The sequence below is a fragment of the Helianthus annuus genome, chromosome 7, assembly GCF_002127325.2.
Source record: "Helianthus annuus cultivar XRQ/B chromosome 7, HanXRQr2.0-SUNRISE, whole genome shotgun sequence".
NCBI lineage: Eukaryota > Viridiplantae > Streptophyta > Magnoliopsida > Asterales > Asteraceae > Helianthus > Helianthus annuus.
Genome location: NC_035439.2, coordinates 28,716,109 through 28,734,321, shown reverse-complemented (window position 1 = coordinate 28,734,321; position 18,213 = coordinate 28,716,109). Strand labels below are relative to the sequence as shown.

General features: G+C 34.3%; 1 protein-coding gene across 1 annotated transcript; it reads left to right on the top strand.

Annotated features, from left to right (window-relative positions):
- Positions 1 to 4,648: 4,648 nt before the first annotated feature.
- Positions 4,649 to 6,598, top strand: LOC110867882 (abscisic acid receptor PYL2). The gene is made up of 2 exons (XM_022116937.2): positions 4,649 to 5,425; positions 6,390 to 6,598. Exon 1 carries the CDS (start codon positions 4,819 to 4,821, stop codon positions 5,398 to 5,400), a length of 582 nt encoding a protein of 193 aa, XP_021972629.1. The 5' UTR covers positions 4,649 to 4,818; the 3' UTR covers positions 5,401 to 5,425; positions 6,390 to 6,598.
- Positions 6,599 to 18,213: the final 11,615 nt, after the last annotated feature.

Sequence of the window (18,213 nt, the reverse complement as noted above, 5' to 3'; positions counted from 1 at the left end):
GCTCCAAAGACCCTCCTACCAAATGTCTGTAGTTTGCTAAGTTTAAAATGCATCCGTGAATAAAAGTTAATCATTTTAATTCTACTTAAAATTAAAATTAGGAATTTGATATCCAAAATTGGCCATAGAAACCTATTTATTATTATTAATTTTTATTTTGTAATTTTGTTAAATTGTATACGCGTATAATATAGTGCTTATGTTCAAAGGAATGAATACCTAGATAATATAGCCTATTTAACTCATGATCGACTCGTTTAATCTCAAGCTCGTTTAACCCAACCTTACTCACTCGTTTGGATACTTAATTATACGTATTACTGGTAAAAGATGTAAAGAGATTGAACATTAGGAGAAACATATTGTGCAAGAGCACTACTAGAAATTTTCATTTTTTACTACAAAAGTTTCCCACAAATTTTCTACAACTAAATTTTTACTACAACTTTCCTACAGTTTTTGCGACAAAAAAAAGAAACCCCTAAAACTTTTCCGCAATTTTCAGACAAAATCGCCACACAACATGAATTGGTAGGAAATTTGTAGCAAACTGAACCAGTTTCCTAAGGTTTTCCCACAACATGAAGTTCGTTATTTAATTTTAGTAAATTAAATAATTTTAATAAATAAAATACTTATTTTGTCGAAATTTTGTAGCGAATTGAGTTAGGTTGCTACAGTTTTTCGACAAAAAAAATTACTTTATTTTTATTTCTTAGTTTTAGTTAATACTATAATTTAAAAAAATAAAATGTTATATTTGTTGAAAATTTGTAGCAAATTGAGTTAGGTTGCTACAGTTTTCCGACAAAACAAAAATTACTTTATTTTTTATTTCTTAATTTTAATTTATACTATAACTTAAAAAATAAAATGTTAATTTTGTCAAAAATTTGTAGCATATTGAGTTAGGTTGCTACAGGTTTCCGACAACAAAATTATTTTATTTTTAATTTTAATTAAGTGAATAATTTTAAATAATAAATTGGTAGGAAATTTGTAGCAAACTGGCTCAATTTGCTACAAATTTCTGACAAAAAAAGTTGATTTATTTCTTATATCTTAATTTTAGTTAAGTAAATAATTTTAAAATATAAAATGTTAAATTTGTAGGAAATTTGTAGCAAATTGAGCCAGTTTGCTATAATTTTTTCACAAAAAAAGTTATTATTATATAGTAGTTTTAGTAAAGTAAATAATGTTAAAAAATACAACACTATACTACATATCTTTTACGACATGATACAATTCGATACAATATACTATATCATGCCACCCATGCCTAAAAAATCTGAAATTTGTAGGAAATTTGTCTAAAATAGTTTTTAGAGTTTGTAGGAAATTTGTCGAAAACGGTTTTTTAATTAATTGTTTTCTTAAATTATTATTATTAAAATGAGTAAAATAAAATATTAATAAAGTATGTTAAAAGTGGGATTTGTGACAAATTTGTCGAAAAACGGTAGAAAAGACTTTAAAAAAAAATTGTTAGAATTTTATGGAAAATCTTGCGATGGTTGTTATTTGTCGGAAAGTTGTAGCAAATTTTGTGGTAGTTTTGTCGCAATCATCTTTCCGATAAGGATTTTTCACACGGACCTGTTTTATCGCAAATTTGAAGCTAAGACCAATTTTTCACAGATTTGCTATAAATATGCTTATCGTAAATCTGGCTGTTTTCTAGTAGTGGAGCACCAAATGGATCGAACAATAAGTCAAAAATATTAAACACATTTGGTTGGAGCTTTGGATGGATCAACGGTTTATCGTTATGGATAAGAAATATATCCTAGTATATATTGTTAATTAGTTTAGTAAAAAATAGCCTTTTGTCTATATGAGTCATTTCAGGCTAACGATGCATTAACAAGATCGTGATGCAAATTAAATAGAGTAAACTTCTGTTTTGATTTTTGTGGTGTGATCATTTTAACGATTTTGTCTCAAATCTTTCAAAGTAGCCATTTTACTCCCTGATATTTGAAGACCTTCATGATTTTGCTACCCGCCCCTTAACGTCATCCATTTAAACAGTTAAAGCATTTCACGTGCAAAACACCTGAGGGGCAATTATGTCTTTTCCCAACTCTGATTAATGAATCACATTTAAAACCCTAATAACCCATTATCTGCTTCCCCATTTCATCTTCTTTCCCATCACATTCAAAACCCTAACTTCTATGGCAGACTTCCATTGTGCTTGTGGATCTCCAACCTCGTATGTGACATCTTGGACTTCTAAATCCAAATCCGTGATAACCTTCTATTCCCAGATCCACGAATAATCTGCTGGATCCGTTCCAACCTTGATAACCAGCAATCAATTCAGATCCGTGATTAGTTATTTAGTTAATCTGTGATTAGTTATGCAGTTCCAGATTCGTGCGAATACAACTATCCTTGATTCGTTCGAATTAACCTAACCAATTTCAGATTCGTGCGGATGGAGAATTATGGGTTCGAGCGGAGGAAGGATTTAAAGTAGTTGCGGATGAACAACAAAACCCAATTCTGTGGATGAACTGATTCTGCGAATGAACTTATTCCAGCGAATGAACTGATCTGATTCCAGCGGATGAACTGATTTATAAACAACAGATGAAATCAAAATATGCGGATGGACAGATCAGCTTGTTTCAGCGGATGAACTAGAAAGGGGAAGCAGATAATGGGTTGTTAGGGTTTTAAATGTGATTCATTAATCAGGGTTGGGAAAAGACATAATTGCCCCTCAGGTGTTTTGCACGTGACATGCTTTAACTGCTTAAATGGGTGACGTTAAGGGGCGGGGAGCAAAATCATGAAGACCTTCAAAGATTAAGGAGTAAAATGGCTATTTTGAAAGGTTTGGAACAAAACCGTTAAAATGACCAAACCACAGGGAGCAAAATGGAAGTTTACTCTTAAATATAAGAGTGAAAGAATAACAATCACACGGGAGTCTTAATCTGTAATTATATTTTATGGAATTAATTTAACTCTACGTTGATGTAGTGTTATTTGGTTTGAAAAAGTTGAATAAAATTTTATTCATGCAATACTATTTTTGTATACTAGTTATACTATACATATGAAATAATTTTAATGATTATAGAAAAGAACATACACCTAAATAACACCTTTATATCAAAATAGTGAATTACAATATGCTTCCATTTAAAAATATTAAATAATAGTTTGATTATATTAAAACTAGTCATTTTAGTTTGACGTAACAAAAAAAAGTTTAAGAAACCCAAATAGTTTCGTCATCTTTAGAGGACCAAACCTCCATAGTAAATGAGCATAAAAGCAAGTGTGATGCATTCATTTGACAAGGATTTTAAGTTTTGTCTTCTTTCATTTGACAACAATAAGTTTTTTTTAAAAGGTAAACTTCATTAAGAACCGGCTGGCCTGACCAAAAAAGTGTAGGAGTTGGATATCTTGGTGAATGGTTGAGCGCTAAAAAGCATGTAAATAATAGCTTTTAGTTTTTGCATTAAAAATAGTTTCCTATCTTTAATCAAGAATGGACCAAGTCACCAAATGACCAAAGATTGTATTAATGTTAGCTTTCTGTTTATAGTATGAAGTTACATCATATCCTAAAATAGAAAAAAAGTATAACTTCTAAGGAAGAGTTTGGATGACTATAATTGATTAAAATAGTTGTATGATGGGGTCATGCTGCACAAATTTGAAAATTTAAGTTGACTCACAACAAATTATATAACAAATCGACCATCCCTTAATTGGTAAGAAATCTCAATCATAGCCCTCACCATTTGGTCGTAAACAAAAGACAAACTACACTCTCACCCCTTTGTGTTCATCTTATTAACCTTGTGTCCTTGTAGTAAGATCCTACTTGTGTTTTAGAACCATACAAATCTACATTGATGTGTTCTTTAATAAATTTAATATATTATTTAAGGTTTTCATGTTCTTTAACAAATTATTTAAGGTTTTCCTTGTCGATATACTTCTCATAATCATTCTTATTTGTACGACGAGTGGTAATAAACAATAAAGTTTCCTTTTTTCTAAAAAAAAATAAAATTCGTACTCCTTAAAGTCACTAACATGTATAACGGGTTTTCATTATGAACTATAGGTTAGCGTATTTATAGCTTTGAATCCAATAGTTTAAGTCAAATAAGATGGATTGAGTCGCCATCTTATTATCCCATAATCAATCTTGTGATCTTGATCACAATGTTATGATTATAGTTATCATATGCTCTATATATGTATTTATTATTTTTTCCCAACCTTACAAACACAATATTTGTGTTGTGATGAATGTTTATATTTAGAAAAAAGGGTATTTGAACCATTTTTCAAAGAAACCGAGTCAGTTGATAAGTGTTAAAAAGATATATAACTTAATGTTCATCTTTAAGAAAATAAAAAAGAAAACTATATTTCTTATAAAAGATTCAAAATTACTTCCATCCCAACACCCTCGTAAACCCAAATGCACACCTTCAAACCAATCTCAACTCCAAACAAAGGAGGACTAAACTGAAACAAACAAAAAGAAAAAGGTGCAAATCTAACTTTTATCTTAAACCAAGGACTTGCAACCAAAACTTTGAAAGACTACTACCCTAGAACTTTTATAAAATTCATAAAAGAAACCCCTCCACCTCCATGGTTCATGTGCCATTGTCCACCAAACTCTCTCCTTTCACTTTCAAAACTCATCACAAAAAAAAGATAATAAATAAAAAAAAAATTATTACCTCATCAAATCTCCTACACCCCCAACCCAATGATCCAATAAATCTAAGACCTTCCAAACCCTCAAAGCTAATCACTCTTCTAGCTCTCCAAATGGACAGAAACACCAACTCAAACTCAAACTCAATCCCACAAGGCCTAACCCAAGAAGAATACACTCAACTCCAACCCTTAATAAATGCATACCACATGTTCGACAAAATGCCCAACACATGCACCTCACTAATAACTCAACGCATCGAGGCGCCCGCCCACGTGGTCTGGGCTTTGGTACGGCGGTTCGACAACCCACAAAGGTACAAGCATTTCATCAAGAGTTGCAGCATGATCGGTGACGGAGGTGTTGGGAGTATCCGTGAAGTTAACGTTATCTCGGGCATCCCGGCGTCCACGAGCACCGAAAGATTGGAGCTGGTGGACGAGGAGAGGCATATTTTGAGTTTTAGAGTTGTGGGTGGTGAGCACAGGTTGAATAACTATCTTTCGGTTACTTCGGTTAATGAGTTTAGTAAGGAGGAAAAGGTTTACACAATTGTGTTGGAGTCTTATGTTGTTGATGTTCCTGAAGGGAATACGGTAGATGATACCAAGATGTTTACGGATACGGTTGTCAAGTTGAATTTGCAGAAGTTGGGTGTGGTGGCTATGGGCTGTCTGCATGGTGGTGAATCATAGTGGTACTGGTGGTGGTGGTGGTCAGGTAACCTTTTTTTTAACCAAAATATGATAGATTCTGATGGGATAGGGTGTTGCTTTATTTAGTTTTTTTTTTTTTTTTTTTTTAATTCTGGATCAATAAAATTTGGGTTTAGAAGTTAGAGTTTAGATGTTAGTTTTCAAAGTAGTATAATTATTATTGTTATTAATATTATTAAATTTGCTAGTTGTTCTTTGATCTCATTGTCAAATGTCAACACATATTCTTGATTTGACTTTTGCAATTTGGTAATAGTATATAGTATATTAAAGATTGGAAATGGAAATTCAGTGATGCAAAACTAATTTTAACAATATTAGAAAGATGTAAAAATTGTAGGAATATTTGTGCTATAAGTTTATGTAACTTCTTACCCGTCTTCTTTTAAATCTTCTAATTACGGCTGGTAAAACAGGTTTTATCGCGTTTAATAGATCAGAGACGACGTGATTAACACAAGTATCAAATACGAATATGACTTGTTTAATTACTTTATACTGTATGTCTATAACACAACAATTGTATGTTTTATGTACTAATAAGGAAAAATGATGGAGCCTAGCCTCCTTATTTTAATTATTTAAAAAAAAATACATAGTATACTTTTTCCTAAACAGGTTTTATCGTGTTTTAAATATGTATGGATTGTCGAGCCTACTTGTAAAATTGTAACATCTATTAGACACCATGTATAAGTGTAGTATGTTGTTCTCGTGATTCTTTACTTAAAATTGGTTATGTATTAAACGTGCTTTATTAGTTTATCTTAAAGAAAAGAAAAGAAAAAAAGGTTTGGGTACAATTATTAAAAGAAAACAATGTATGAACCTAGGTTGGATCCATTGTTCAAGTGTTGTGTGATCATGATAATATTTCGTTAATATTTTATGAAAGCGTGGGTATGATAGCGAAATTTTATTTTATTATTGTTTCACTGGCGTATATTTATATATTATATGTTAAAAAGGAAGAAGATAATGGTTGGTGACGTTGGGAGACTTGTGAGCAAGGCCAAGACTCATGGGAAACATGTGAACATGAAGCTACTTCTTTGATTCGTGGTTTGGGTGTTCCGGTTCCACTCGTTTTGACTTTTTTTAAGTCAAATTGCTAACCACGATTTTGAAGAACGAAAATTCAAAAATGTCCAATAACAATCTTGTTTCACAGTTTGAATGATTTTTTAGTTTTTTTTTTATTATTTATTTCAGTCGTTAGTTCGTATAACATGTAGTTAAAACTATGAGATGGTCCATTTACATTATACATATAATAAGTGCATATTCTAAAACATACGTTTTTAGATAAAAAAAATCAAATACAAATACCCTTATCATACAAAACGTTCGAACAGAGTGAAAATGTAAAAAAAAAAAAAAAAAACGCGGTAACATTTTTGTAATTATTTACTCGTAGAGTAATTATCAAAATTACTCTACAAATGATCTTGTAGGGTAATTTTGATCTTGTAGAGTAATTTTGTAAAATGTTCTTGTAGGGTAATTTTAATTTTGTAGAGTAATTTTGATCTTGTAGGGTAATTATCAAAATTACTCTACAAGTGTGTATCAAAATTACTCTTCATCAAAATTACTCTACAAGTGTATCAAAATTACTCTCAAGTTTATCAAACAACATACAATTCAAAATTACTCTACAAAATCATTTGTACTACAAGTGTATCTTGTAGAGTAATTTTGATCTTGTATGGTAATTATCAAAAGTACTCTATAGGTGTATCAAAATTACTCTGCATCAAAATACCCTACAAGTGTATCAAAATTACTCTGCAAATTTATCAAACATACAATTCAAAATTACTCTACAAAATCATTTGTATAGTAATTATGATACTCTACAAAATTACCTTACAAGATCAAAATTACCATACAAGATCATTTGTAGAGTAAATATAATACTCTACAAAATTACTCTACAAGATCAAAATTACCCTACAAGAACATTTTACAAAATTACTCTACAAGATCAAAATTACCCTACAAGATCATTTGTAGAGTAATTTTGATAATTACTCTACGAGTAAATAACTACGATAATGTCATCGTATTTTTTGGTTTTTTCATGTCTTTGATACGTTTTATACGATAAGGCACTTTGTACGTGAACTTAACTCTATATATATATATATATATATATATATATATATATATATATATAAACAATTATTCTACTTATTTTGAAATCCTTATTAAACCAATGCATCATTTTATATTTTCTTTATTTACATGCGTAATTATTACTTATATAAATAATATAATAGTAGCAACAGAAGACAACACGTTTATTAACTATATTTTTCATACATCCAAAATGTTTATTAATTAGTAAGATTTCCTGCGCGTTTCGACGGGAATTCAGTCGATTTGATTCCTTACTATACTGATACGGTACCCAACACTCGGTATAGCAATAGAAAGAGTCATTATATACCTAAAAAGATGGCGATGCGTGTTTTACATTGATCAAAATTGTAAAAACGAATATTACTAACAATTCACATTGTATTGATACCGGTAGTGACGTTGTTCGCCGGAATCGCCATGACACCAATATTGTTGAGACTAAGGATGACAATTGAACCCGAACCCGATGGGTAAACCCGAAACCCGACACATCTGGGACGGGTTTGGGGTCGGTTAATCGGGTTTGGGACTAGTTTTTATTTTTTCGCGGGTTTGGGATTTGGTGATATACCTGTTTATCCGACCCAATTACCCGATATAATTTCTTTTATATTTTTAAATATGTAAATATATAATACATCCTTTTTTTCTATACATATAGGTATTTTATCCCGTATACATTATAGTTATTTGATATATTTCTTGAGTGATAATACTAAATGTAACCGATTATTAGTTAGCCGATGGGTTTTAGGTCGGGTATACCCAACGGGTAAACTTTTTAAAATTAATGGGTTACCCGAAACCTGCGGGTATACCCGATACCCGATGGGTATTTATCCACTAGAAACCCGACGGGTTTTTGGACGGGTTTGAGACAAGCTTATCTAATCGGGTTTGGGGTTGGGATTACCTAAACCCGTCCCAAACCCGACCCATTGCCATCCCTAGTTGAGACGATATTAGGTTAGTTGGTCACGGTTTCTGTACCATACCCACACTCGCTATAACTTACGATCCGAAAAACACTTTGTTGTGAATAAAACTTCATTTTCAATGAGATGTAAATTTAGATAAAAATAAGCACGTATCAATCTGTGTATTAGTAACGGCTCTAATAGTACCGACACCGACATCGATATTGTTTAGTCGAAATCCACATGGTGTTGATATTCATGGTAAGGTATCAGTTTCGTTTGTCACGGTACCGGTACAATACTAACACTCGCAATAGCTTACGATATAAGAGAGATACTCTATTGCGTATACTACTTCGTTTTCAACGAAAGTTGTGAAAAAACCATAAAAACAAATAAATATATTGTAAAAAAAATAACATTCGTAATTACAACTTAATTTGAAATTTTAAATATAAGTATAAATATGTCAGATGGAGTTCAAGAAATAATAAAAGAAATTAAGAAGAGTTATATAACTAACATAAGTTTATAGAGCGAATTATTTATTTAAACTGAAACTTTAAATTTCACAAAAAAATATGGGAAAAATGTGTAGCTAGCAAGAATCGAACACAAAAGCTTAGTTTTCTACAAGAACAGTCATAACAAACCGAGCTAGTGTGAATTTCAAAATTCATTCGGAAAGAATTAAAACCATTTTTATTAAAATATTATTAAGCTAATGTATAAATTTATGACTTTAGAACATTCTAATAATAATAATAATAATAATAATAATAATAATAATAATAATAATAATAATAATAGTAATAGTACTAATAATAATAATAATAATAATAATAATAATAATAGTAATATTAATAATACTAATAGTAATAGTACTAATAATAATAATAATAATAATAATAATAATAATAATAATAATAGTACTAATAATAATAATAATAATAATAATAATAATAATAATAATAATAATAATAATAATAATAATAATAATAATAAGTGTTGTGATGGTGGTGGGTGAAGTGTGAGAGAGGTGGTGTGCCAAGGGATGAGTTGCAAGAGCTCCAAGTACTCCTATTTATAGGCTTAACAGAAGCCTGGGCACGGCCCCGTGTCCACTGGGCACGCCCCCGTGTCCATCCGAGTCTCTCTCTTCATTAATTGCAATTCGCAATTTCATTAAATGCGTCTGCAACAGTTGACCACGCCCCCGTGTCCGCTGAGCACGGCCCCGTGGTGGGCAGTAGAAGCTTCTATCACTTTGTCTTTGTCACACCCTGCTAGTAGCGGAAGCGTATTGTGTGTGACGTAAGAAAGGTAATCATTGCGTCCAATCGTGTATCACCGGCTCAAGACTTGTTTCCTGAAATACATGTAGTTTTAAAAAAGTCAACAAAAGTTGAGCGAGTTCATGCAGTTTATGTTATCATATGAAATCGTAGTATTCATGAAAATTAAATCTTGTATTCGTAGTATTCATGAAAATGAGATATTGTAATCATAGTATTCATGAAAATGAACCCTTGTCATCGTAGTATTCATGAAAATGAAATCTTGTAATCGTAGTATTCATGAAAATGAGATCTTGTAATCATGGTATGTTATGATTCATTCATGGAGTCTGTTAAGGATCTATCAGTGGGTAGCGAGCCCCCTGACATAATGTACCATAAGTAAATAACCAAACCGAGAACACTTTGTCATCATTTGGGATCACAAAAGCACTCCAGGGTATACCAACCAGGAGTGGGGCGTGCCTCAAGCCCAATAGATCTACACCTTTTGCACCTTGGTCACTATGTGATTAATGGTTATTAATGTTATCATCCTACTTATGCACATTGATCATGTTATCTTCTACTCCGTAACTAACATACCAATAGTTTTAGCATGTATTTCCCCTCGATGTTTTTGAAAACAAAACATTGAAATCAGTGAAAGGAGGGACATGAACTCACAAGTTTGCGTTCCGTGTATTATGATATCGAAGTGAGCGTCCGTACGTGTCAATAACCTACATGTGTACTAATCTCGTTAGACACTAGGTCTTTCGGACCTCGTACAAGTTGTTCATCTTGAATTCTTTATTATGTTCTCATTTGTTATCTTTGGAACAACTTTGTATTTTAGAGCGCTGATAGTTTACTCGTTCGATTGTTATGTATATACATATATTCTATACATATTGAATTCATAAGCGTATTCATGTATTCTATGTGTATTGACTTATGTGTGATCGGCTTCGTTCTTCACACGTTCTCGTGCAGTGCACGCATATCACTGAGCCTTTGCTCATGTCATTGGGCCGAGCCCATGTCATTGGGCCGAGCCCATGTCATTGGGCCGAGCCCATGTCATTGGACCGAGCCCATGTCATCTATGTTATCGTATCTAACCCATGTTTTAATGTTATTGGGCCGAGCCCATGTCATTGGGCTGAGCCCATGTTATCTATGTTATTGGACCTAACCCATGTCTTTTATTGTTATTGGGCCGAGCCCATGTTATGTTGTCATTGGGCCCTAGACCATGTATTAAGGAATTTGGGCCTAGCCCATTACTAACTTTGACAGGCCCAATTCTAACTTCATGAGTCCATTAACATAATTTTGCAATTTTTGCCAAATGTTACCAAGTAGCAACTTAAATAAGTTCATTTTTCCTACGAAAAATGTTTGGTAATTTTTATAGTTTTCGACTTTCCGGATTCTTGTTATAGGTCACTTATATATGTGATCGTTTTAGTGTATAAAAATATGTTATTTTTAGACTCAACATTTAGTAACTTGTTTATGATGTCGATACGCCCAAATTGTCGTCATCAAGTGTTATGTATTTCCATTTCGGCCATTTTCTTTAATTGTCCGATTTGATTTTTCTAGCATTTCTTGGACCATGTAGGAACATGTACGTGTATTTATTTTGATCACCCTATAGGTATCTAATACATACACATACATAGCGCATATTGCAAGCACTTAGCAAGTTTCCGAAAATATATAATTTTTCTTACCAAAAATTATATTTACACATTTTTATATATTTACCCATTTATTTTTGTAAGAATAAATTTAAGTTCATAAGAACTTCTTGAATATTTAAACTTTAAATATTCCCATCAAAATTTCCATAATGACGTTTAAGACCACTAATCGCGTTTAACCTTGTTAATCACCCTTTAATCCCCTTTTTAGTCGCGATTAGATTTTTAGAAAAATTCGTCATAGTTTCCCCTAAAATTATGATGTTTCCCACATTATAAAAACGCGTTTAAACTATGTTTAAATCCATAATCGTAATCAATTTCCAAATCAAGTTTCATTACCCCAACTTTACATGCATGATATTCACATAACCATCTTCAAACCTTCATGAACTTGTTTATATATATTTAACAAGTTTTCTAAAAATATTTATGCTCTTGCGATCATCCCTTTTTCTTTCTTTTGTATACTTGCTTATATATATATATTTTTTTTTCTAAAACCACTAAAAATAAATATATATTTTTTTTGGTTCATCCACAAGTTCCATATTTTTATATAACCTTGTTTAGGTTATATCACAAGTTTACTAGTTTAAAAGTCATACTTTTAAATTCATTAATGACTTTATACATTTCTAAAATCACTTCCATTTTTACATATGAAGTTCATAAAGTTGAAGATGATGATCTTGCTTAATCTAAACATATTCATGTTTAGATTGTTTTTTTTAACATAATATGGCAAGATCATTTTATCTAACATAATCTACACTACCACAAACATCAAGATCAACACAAATAATATATATTTAGTTATGTTTAACATGTTAATTTTATGGTTTTGATTATATATATATTTTGGGATTTCAAGATGAATCTTACTTGTACTTTTACAAATAACAAGATATGATAAAAAAAAGGTTAGAATTCTTACAACTAGCACAAAGGCTAGGGATGATCTAGGATGAAGATGATGATGAGAAGAATATGAAGATGTGAAGCTCCAAAATGTCTCCTAGTGTGCATCCATAATTTGTAGCATCCTTATAACATCTTGAAATAGCTTGTAATACTTAATTTTTAGAAGTTTAAAGGTTGAAAAGTGAAAGAATGTGGAGGTGGCTAATGGACGTCAGGGAGATAAAGCAAAATAGGTATTGTGAGTTTTCTTCTTCTTCTTCTTCTTCTTTTCTTTTCTTTTTTTTTTTTTTTTTTTTTTTTGAGTGAAAGAACATGAGGGAAATGGTGAGGTTTGGTAAATATAAAAGATGGCAATTTCTTTCACAAGTCATATAGTTCATGCAAGTCCATGCCTTCCATCATCATGAGTTAGTGTAGGTTGAGGGGTGGGACCCCTTGTGAACGATTTGGGCATGGGGAGGCAAGATTATGTTTTTTTTTAATAAACTTACATATGAACATGTGTTTTTTTTTTTTTAGATATTTATGTAATTAACCCTGTTCTTGTATGATTAGTAAGATAACCATGTTTAAGATGTTAAACTAGGTCTAACTAGTTCACTAGACAAGTTATCATTAGTTTTGGATGGTAAAAATACTACTAATTCGTTCATCAGTTTGATACCGGGTGGTATACGAAAGGTACTATATAATACCGAGAACTATGGTTCTAATTTACCATCGATGATATGGCTTTATTTAGGATACTTACGACGCCAAAATATGGTTAACTAGTTCACTAGACTAGTGTAAGTTGTATTTTGATACCTTAAATGCTTTCCGTTTAGGCGTCGGCTAGTTAACGGCACTTTTATTTCGCACCGACGAACGTTTGCCGCAAGTTGTTATTCCGCACCCAAAGGATGTATGAAGTGATTTCAAGTCCCAAAATAAGCTTAACTAGTTCGCCATGTTGTCCGTTTGGCTGTTTTGGCGACGTAAATATTGTTTACTAGCTTGTCGGTTCAATAACGGACAAGTTATGGTGGTTGCGACGTAGCGCCGAAAGTTTATGTTTCGGACACCCCATTAATATCCTCATATTGTTTTCATGTGTTTGTCATCATTTGTCATATTTTTGGAGTCTCGAAAATGCTAAATTATTAGTTCGGACGAATTAAAGTTGTTTTATTTTTTGCGAAACGGACGATTTTGTATTTAGGGCGTTGTACCGGAAAGTCTTATATTTTTGCAAGATATGTTTTCGTATTAGTGTTTTCTTATGTAAATGGACTCAGTTAGGTTATCCGAGTGTCGTTTTTCAGTGTTTCGGTCTGATTTCACGGTTTGCTGGCATGAATAGTGTAACCGTGAATAGTGCACGTGGCACTTTCTACCAACACTTTTAGGACATTGTTTGCTTGGGTTCGCAATGTGGCGAAAACCAACATATGTTTAAGCATTGTTTCCTTGTCCTAACATTGTTATCCAATTAACGACACTGTTACGTAATTAAATTACGCTACATGCATGAGATTATGTAAATAAAATAGTGATTAGTTTGTACGGATTTTCTGGTTAATTGCCATTTGTCACATTCTCCCCCTGTTAAAAAGAATTTCGTCCCGAAATTCAAGTTGAGTTATCCTTTGCAGGAGTCTTCTCGAACAGGTGGGGATATTTTTCGTTGATCTGATCCTCACTTTCCCAGGTGTACTCAGGTCCGTGACGTGAATTCCAGTGGACCTTGACTAGTTCGATATTACTTCTCCTTGCCTTGTGGACTTTCCTGTCCATAACCTCGACAGGTTCTTCGGTAATCTGAAGTTTGTCGTCTATATGAATCTATATGAATTTCATCCCTTGGGATGATAACTGTTTCAACGGTCGGACTTTTCTTGAGATTCGACACATGAAATGTGTCATGTACGTTACTGAGTTCTTCTGGCAGTTTCAATTTGTACGCGATGATACCGATCCTTTCTAGAATCTCAAATGGCCCAATGTATCTCGGGTTTAGTTTTCCGTGTTTCTCGAATCTAGCTACGCCTTTCCAGGGCGAGACTTTCAGTAAGACTTTGTCTCCGACCTTGAAGGATAATGGTTTACGTCTTCTGTTCGCGTAGCTCTTTTGTCTGTCACGAGCCGCTTGATACCGTCTCGTATCTTTGCTATCTTGTCTGTAGTCTCTTGGACTAGTTCAGGGCCAATGAGTTGTTTGTCTCCGACTTCCGCCCAACACAGCGGTGATCGGCACTTCCGTCCGTATAGTGCTTTGTATGGGGCGGCTTTTGATGCTTGTCTGATAACTGTTATTATATGAAAACTCCACCAGGGGTAAATGAGTATCCCAGTTTCCGCCCAAATCCATCACACAGGCGCGAAGCATGTCCTCCAACGTTTGGATGGTTCGTTCGCTTTGTCCATCGGTTTACGGATGAAATGTTGTGCTTAGATCTAAACGAGATCTAAATGATGCTTGAATTGATTGTCAATTCCTTGACATAAAGCGACCATCTCGGTCAGAGGTTACTGAAACATACACTCCATGACATGCCACAATCTTTCTAAGGTAGAGTTCAGCTAACTCCTCGGTACTGTCTTTCTCGCGAATCAGTAAGAAGTGAGCTGACTTGGTTAATCGACCAACGATAACCCAAATCATGTCATGACCTTGAGAGGTCTGTGGTAGTTTTGTGATGAAATCCATTGATATCTGTTCCCATTTCCAAATGGGAATCTCAGGTTACTGTAATAAGCCAGACGGCTTTTGGTATTCGGCCTTGACCTTTGCACAAGTTAGGCATTTCCCAGCATAGGTCGCAATATCTCCCTTGATATTAGGCTACCAATGGTATTCTTTTAAGTCTTGATACATTTTATCTGGATCGTGGATGTGTTGAATATTTTGGCTTGGGTGTTTTATCCAGCACTAAGTCTCATAGACCGCCTAAATATGGAATCCATATCCTTCACATGAAATATAAAGTGTCATCTTTGCTCGTTTCCCTTTGTTTTTCTAATCCTTGCAAGGATTCTGGTTAAATGTTTTCCGGCTTTAGAGCTTCCTGTTGTACATCGTGCACTCGAGTGGTGAAAGTCGTTTGAATTGTCAACTCCAAAGCTCGTACCCGAAATGTTTTGACTCGTTCCTTCCGGCTCAAAGCATCCGCTACAACGTTTGCTTTGCCCGGATGGTACTTGATTTCACGATGATAGTCGTTCAACAACTATACCCATCGTCGTTCGCGCATGTTTAGTTCCTTTTGATCGACTATGTATTGAAGACTTTTATGATCGGGGAATATGGTACACTTAGTACCATAGAGATAATGACGCCAAATTTTTAAAGCGAATACCACTGCGCCCAACTCTAGGACGTGAGTGGTATAATTCTTTTCCTGAACTTTCAACTGTCGTGACGCGTACGCGATGACTTTTTCACGTTGCATTAATACGCAACGCAAGCCTTGGTGCGATGCATCACAATACACAACAAAGTCATCGGTGCTGTCAGGGAGAGATAAGATTGGCGCTTGGCATAGTTTATCTTTGAGCGTTTGGAATGCCATTTCTTGTTTTTCACCCCAATCGAACTTTCTATCTTGTTGAGTGAGCGAGGTTAGCGGTTGAGCCATTTTAGAAAAATTCTCAATGAATCTACGATAGTATCCTGCTAAGCCTAGAAATTGTCTTACTTCCGTTAGGGTCTTGGGAGCGTTTCAGTTCTTTATGGCTTCTATCTTAGCTGGGTCCACATGTATTCCATTCTCATTCACAACGTGACCGAGAAATTGGACTCGCGAATCCAAAATTCGCATTTTGAGAATTTGGCATACAATTGTTCTTTCTTAAATAGCTCCAGAATAGTTCTCAAGTGTTGTTCATGTTCCGCCTTGGTTCGTGAGTATATTAAAATGTCATTAATGAATACGATCACGAACTTGTCGAGATATGGCTTACATACCCGATTCATCAAATCCATGAATACGGCGGGAGCGTTTGTTAGGCCGAAAGGCATAACAAGGAACTCGTAATGCCCATAGCGAGTCCTGAACGCTGTCATAGGAATGCTTTCCTCTTGGATCCTCAGCTGATGGTGTTCAGATCTTAGATCAATTTTGGAATAGAAGCTAGAACCTTGTAACTGATCGAACAAGTCGTCAATCCTTGGTAAAGGATACCGGTTCTTTATGGTTAACTTGTTCAGTTCTCGGTAATTTATACACATTCGAAAGGTTCCGTCTTTCTTCTTGACAATAGCACCGGAGCTCCCCAAGGTGAGAAACTCGGTCTATTGAATCCTTTGTCAAACAATTCCTGAAACTAAATAAATAATTCCTGCTTCTCCGAGGGTGCGGGTCTATATGAAGCTTTCGCCACCTGTGCAGCTCCTGGCACAAGGTCAATACTGAATTCGACTTGTCGCTGCGGAGGTAGTCCCGACAAGTCTTTTGGAAAGACTTCAGGGTATTCCATTACCACAGGGATGTCCTCCACCTTGCGCTACTCGGCCTTCTTGTCGACCACATGGACAAGAAAGGCGATGCATCCTGTTCTCAGACTCTTCCGAGCCTTCATACAGTTGTTGGTCAGCAGCCGTGTGTCGTGTTTCTCTCCGTGCACCAAAAGATGTTCTCTCGTCAGACAGGAGGAAAAAGAATAATAGTTTTCGGAGCACAACTACTTCTGCTCGGTTGTCGGCCAACCAGTCTATGCCAGATGTTAAGTCGTAACAACCTAATTGAATGAGTGAAAAGTCGTTACTAAATTTTCGTGCTCCAAGTTCGAGTGTGCATCCTTTGATGTCTTTCCTGACTTGACTAATTTACCATTGGTCAATCCTATTGAATGGGAGGACGTCTTGTTTACTTGACTCGGCCAAGCATACTTTGAATTTTATGGGGATGAAGCTAATACCGACACCGGTGTTAAACAACACGGATGCAACAGGTCGGTTGATAGGAACGTATCAGTGACCCTTAATGACTTCACATGACTTCGCTAATTCCTCATTAGCTAACTTGATAGATCAAGGCATGTTTAACCTACATGACTCTAGTTCGTGTATATGCTTATAAAGACACTAAGTTAAGACGACGTTGGTATCCAAAGAATTGATACATGATGGTTGTAGAGTATAGCATACCCCTAGACTTGCTTACTCACTAGCTTGATTCATCCTTAACCATCCTTGCTCGTAGTGACCTCCTTGCCACAGTAAAAACCACCTCGTTCATTCTTAAATATAGCTAACTCATTAGTTGTTGTTTTGTGCCAAGTCTCACCACACTGCTACTCTTGTCACTTTTGCAAGTGCCCTCATGATGAAACTTTCACCTATCTCATTCTGAATTTTGACAAGTTATTAGCATACTTCTTAATGCGAGCATCGATTATGGCAGTAATTGCCTTCGCTTTACTTGTCACAGGATTTATCTTTCTCTTAACACCCTCCTTGGGCAGTCCCCCATCCTCACCACATCCTTGGCGAGACTAACTGAGAGAGTTACTTGAAAATAAATCTAGGTATGGTGACATGATGTGATCATGATTCGGATCTCAGGGCTAAACCCCAAATGTAGCGCTCAGTGCTTTAGATTCGAGTGTTATCCAGTATGCAACAATCCTTGGGAGATCGTAGAGGCGTCAGCGGTATCCAACAACATTAGTCTAATGATGATCGAGTTCTAAAGTTTGGTTCTCAACCTTGGAATTTACCACTAGCAAGCAATACTATTCTCGCCTAATATTCTTGAGTTCTTCCCACAATAACCTCTTTGTTATATTACTCCATATAGTTTGCACTTGGAGATTCCACCAAGTTAACGCCTCATT